The 4,770-nt window shown below is 36.9% G+C and overlaps 1 protein-coding gene across 3 annotated transcripts; it reads left to right on the forward strand.

Annotated features, from left to right (window-relative positions):
- Positions 1 to 2,489: 2,489 nt before the first annotated feature.
- LOC106638822 (uncharacterized) lies at positions 2,490 to 4,400 on the forward strand. Of its 3 annotated transcripts, none has more exons than XM_089592287.1 (2): positions 2,490 to 2,805; positions 2,892 to 4,400. In XM_089592287.1, the coding sequence occupies exon 2, from the start codon at positions 2,907 to 2,909 to the stop codon at positions 4,395 to 4,397; it is 1,491 nt and encodes a 496-aa protein (XP_089448413.1). In that variant the 5' UTR covers positions 2,490 to 2,805; positions 2,892 to 2,906; the 3' UTR covers positions 4,398 to 4,400. The 3 variants fall into 3 exon arrangements, with proteins under 3 accessions (XP_089448413.1, XP_014207670.2, XP_089448412.1); XM_014352184.2 differs by having other exon boundaries at positions 2,492 to 2,805; positions 2,895 to 4,400; XM_089592286.1 differs by having other exon boundaries at positions 2,492 to 2,805; positions 2,898 to 4,400.
- The last annotated feature ends 370 nt before the right edge of the window (positions 4,401 to 4,770 follow it).

Consider the following 4,770-nt stretch of genomic DNA (forward strand, 5'->3'; position numbering starts at 1 on the left):
GCCGTAGGAAAGGCGGCTGGTCAAGATTTGGACCACCCTCAGGCCTCAGATCTTGGTCCACAATAGACCAAGAAAGAGCCAAGCCAAGAGCTGAGGCCTAAGAGTGGTCCAAATCTTAACCAGCCCATCCGTCATTTGCACTAAAATTAAGGAACCTTATGATTCATGGACATCCAAAATATTTCGGTCATATTTCATTCTAGTGATACAGTAGTGATAATGGTGCCGTATGATTTTTTTATTAACCAGCCGCAACTTATACCAACTAATAGAAAATAATAGTTGTTCCAAAAAAGTGTAATTTGCGGCAAGATAAAAATGCATCTTGTACCCGAAAATCAACCTCCAAAATTATAAATGTTGTATTCTTATCTGTAATATTATCGACAAGGCCTCATCTACTATTTTAGATAAGTGTTATAGATGAAATCGGGTAGGGGGTCTATTTCCTTCTAGTCGACAACTTTTTATTTTCTATCCATTGGTGTAAGTTGCGGCTGGTAAATAAAAAAAACATGTGCCACTACTATAATTACCATATAACTCTTTACCAGAATAAAATATGACCGAAGCATTTCGGATTTTAACGAATCCTAAGGTTCCTCATTTCTGGTAAAAGTGGAGGCTGGTTCAAATTTTGACCATCCTTCGGCCTCAGCTCTTGGTCTACTAGTATAAAGCGACACAGTAGCGTATATGTCTAACTATACATGGTATTCAACGTACTCTAATTTGCTGTCTGCTGAAACCAGTGTTGGGTGAGGAGGATATAATTTTTAATTTTTGTCACTAGGACCTATATATAGCTACATATCCTAGTAAGAAAAATGCAAAAGCTGAATAGGAGAAGGCAGGAAGCCAGTGGTTCTGCCCAAATGTGACTGGCAAACTTGCGGGAAATTCAAATTGGCTACAAGGAGCAAGACGCAAATCCCCAGATAACTCGACACAATTTCGTGCACAATAACCTAATGAACAAATCCCAAGCTACTTAACCCAATAACCCAACGAGCTAATAAGCAGCCCCATGAGGTTGAATGAATAATAAAATTTATTAATTAACAAAGCAAGTGCCAATCCCCACACGACCCGAGGCGCTTACTGGTCGTTTTAATTATTTATTATTAATAAAATAATAACACAAGCGCCCATCCCCACACAACCCTGGGCTTTTACTGGTCGTTTTAATTATTATTGATTAATAAAATAATAACGCAAGCGCCAGTCCCCATACAACCCGGGGAGCTTACTGCTCGTTTTGATTAATTATGATTAATAAAATAACTCTAGCGCCTATCCCCACACAACCAGGGGAGCTTACTGGCTGCTTTAATTATTAATAAAATAAAATAATAACGCAAGTGGCAACCACCGCACAACCGGGGGCTGTTACTGATCACGGTAATTATTTAAAATCATAGATTAATGCAAGCCTCCCGGGTTATGTGGGGATTAGCGTTCGCATTCTTGTATTTATAGTAAATAATGAAAGCGACCAGTAAGCGCTGTGCGTTGTGTGGGGATTGGCGCTTGCGTTGTTATTTTATTTTATCAATAATCAAAGCAACCAGTGAGCTCCCCCAGTTATGTGGCGATAGGCGCTTGCGTTATTCTTTTATTTTATCAATAACTAAAGCGTTCAGTAAGTGCTCAGCGTCGTGTGGGGATTGGCGCTTGCTTTGTTAATTCATAAATTTTATTATTCATTAACACTCATGAGACTGCTTATTGGCCTGTTGGGTTATTGGGTTAAATAGCTTGGGATTAGTTTATTAAGTTATTGTGCACGAAATTGTGTCGAGTTATCTGGGGATTTGCGTTTTGCTCTATGTAGCCAATTTGAATTTCCCGCATGTTTGCCAGTCACATTTGGGGACAACCACTGGCTTCCTCCCTCCTCCTATTCAGCTTTTGCATTTTTCTTACTAGGATCTGTAGCTATATATAGGTCCTAGTGATAAAAATACAAAATCATATTCTCTTCACCTAACACTGGCTGGAACGTAAATAAAGAAGCAGAAATATTTTACGAAAATCATGCCTGCCTGGAGAGAGCTCTGATGCGATGTTAGTTTGCGTATCTGTATACTAAGTACCGGAGTTCAGACGTAGCAGACTCTCGATACTAACGTTGCGTTCCACGGGCGCTACTGTCGTATATGAGAAGCATTGTACTATTTGCACTCCGGTTCCGGTAGTCCGTAAGTCCGTAGTATACTTACAGCTTACAGATACACATACTACGATAGTATTAGAGATCAGAGATTCGTTCACCTTACAATCCAGGGACGGTCAGGGACAGTGTGGGCGAGTCGGAGACGAAAGTGAACAAGTGCCCTTCTCCGATCGTCCGCGATCGTCCCTGACCGTACGCGATGCGCAGTTGTACACGTTAGGTTAGGTTAATGCAAAAAGTAAACAAACTTGTTTGTATTTGCACTTCTTTATTTACAAACTATTGTTTACACACAGCATTAACCTAACCTAACGTGTACAACTGCGCATCGCGTACGGTCAGGGACGATCGCGGACGATCGGAGAAGAGCACTTGTTCACTTTCGTCTCCGACTCGCCCACACTGTCCCCGACCGTCCCTGGATTGTAAGGTGAACGAATCTCAGAGCTCTCTCCGTGTACACGGGACTATATCTGTGTATCTTATACACCGTGTTCTTGACCCTCTGCATTCTCTGCAACCGCTGTTACTTTCCGCTAACAAGTGTAACCGCGGCCTTGTTCTCCTTCTGTCGTCCGTGAATATATATTGTAAATATGTTTGAGGTTGATGATTGGACTATGAATGAGGTATATACAGCACTTTGTTTGTACTCTATAGGCTAATTATTTGTTATTACATTGATATTTAGTTACATTTAATTATCTTTGTTAAGTAGCAGGACTCGATTATGGAACTCAATTATAGTGTACATGACGAAGTAGTACAAAATGACAGACAAAACGAAAGAATTGAGGTAAAAAATACTCTGTATCAAGAGTCCAAAAATGAAGATACTTTCTCAACCCATCGTCAAGATATGGTTCTTGATATATTTAGAAACAAAGACTTCATGCATACAAATACTAAAATCTCGCTAAATCTCGATAATTATTCAGTGCAAAAGCTGTCTAATAACTCAAATGAATTTTTTCCTTATTCTTGTAATAAGACAGAAGTAAATATTAAGATAACTAAGCCAATTGTCAGGTCAGCTTACAAAATAAGAGAAAATAATGTTGGCATAGTCGACCACTTCCAACGCAAAAAAAGTGTAGTATTTGCAGAGCCAGTAGAACCAACTGTTTTAAAAAAGCTTTTAGTACGCGAAAATCGACCAATTTTAAAAAAAAACAGCAAACACGCTCACAACAGTAACTTTACATGCGTGAATAATACCCATATGTCACAGTTACCTATTCAGAAAAGCAAGAAATCTATATCATTAAAAAAAAATGTGGTTAGAATGTTTCCTGGTCCTGCTGGTCTTTTAGTTGATACTAAATTAATCCAAGCTCCAGTTGTTGATGTTGACAAACGCGAAAATAAAAATAAAAAACACAATAATATATGTTCTCAAAATACTGAAAACTTATTTACTACAGGGGCTTGGCAGATTATGATGGATGATTTCCCACCTTACTTTGAACTCCAAGATATTGCAACTGTCCAAGAAAACGCTTCTGAGTTAAGTAAAAAATTTAAAAAAGTACCTTACCTTGCAGGACTCATTCATACCATCGATTACAAACCAAATAATCCACACATTGTTCTTAAAGATATTTCAGGCAAAATTAATGCTTGTATTCACCACAGTGTATGTAAAAACTATCCTAATGCACTTGGAACAAACGTAGTTCTTCTAATTAAAGATGTTAGTCTCATTGTGACAAGTAAGAAGTTTGTATGCATCATTATTACAATGAAGAACTTAGTAAGCATTTACTCTGAAGACTGTCGATTAGCCGAAACACAGAATCTCAAATCATTATTAAGTAGCAAATTTAATAGCGATTTACCACTACCCAAAGTTACTTTGGTAAATGAAAATAACAGAGATATAAGTGAAGTTCCTTCTCCAAGTGTAGGACACACTGACATCAAGAGTAAACTTTGTTTGAAAGGTAACAATATGAAATCATTAAGAAAAGTTTCAAGTTATAAAAATTCATCTAACTACTTAAACAATAGCGATATTAATGATTCCAACGACTTTCCAAATAGTAAGAAACATAATCAAACAGTTGATTTACAAAACGTTTTTCAAAATGATTCTTTGTTTGAAGTAGACATTGTTGACCTTAATTTTTTCACCACTAATCAATTTCCTTCGTCAACTCCAATGATTATAAATAAAAGAAATTTATGTAAAAATTTTAAAAATAAAGTAGGAAAAAAATAATAGCTTGCATTTAAAATAAGTGTCTAATCATTTATTTAATGATGTTCCCTATTAAAATGTTTAAAAAACTATGAGAGTGTGATCCTGATACAAACTTAAACATAACAGTTGGAAAATGGAATGGAGATATTTGTCATAGATTCTTGGGAAGCTTAGAATTCTTTTAGAATAAGAAAAATCTATTATTTTATACAACACTAAAAGTGTAATTTATTATATAATTCAGTCAACAGTCGTAGGAATCAATCTTTGTGAAAGCGCGAGTACATCATGTGTGAGTTTCAAGAGAGTGGTATTGGCCAGGTGCATGTCATGCAGCGACACTCTTGGTGTCAAAATCATGCAATCGCGGGTACCTACATTATACGTCAAC

The sequence above is a fragment of the Copidosoma floridanum genome, unplaced genomic scaffold (genome assembly GCF_036245765.1).
Source record: "Copidosoma floridanum isolate Cflo_tuat_1 unplaced genomic scaffold, Cflo_Japanese_pri ptg000015l, whole genome shotgun sequence".
Classification (NCBI taxonomy): domain Eukaryota; kingdom Metazoa; phylum Arthropoda; class Insecta; order Hymenoptera; family Encyrtidae; genus Copidosoma; species Copidosoma floridanum.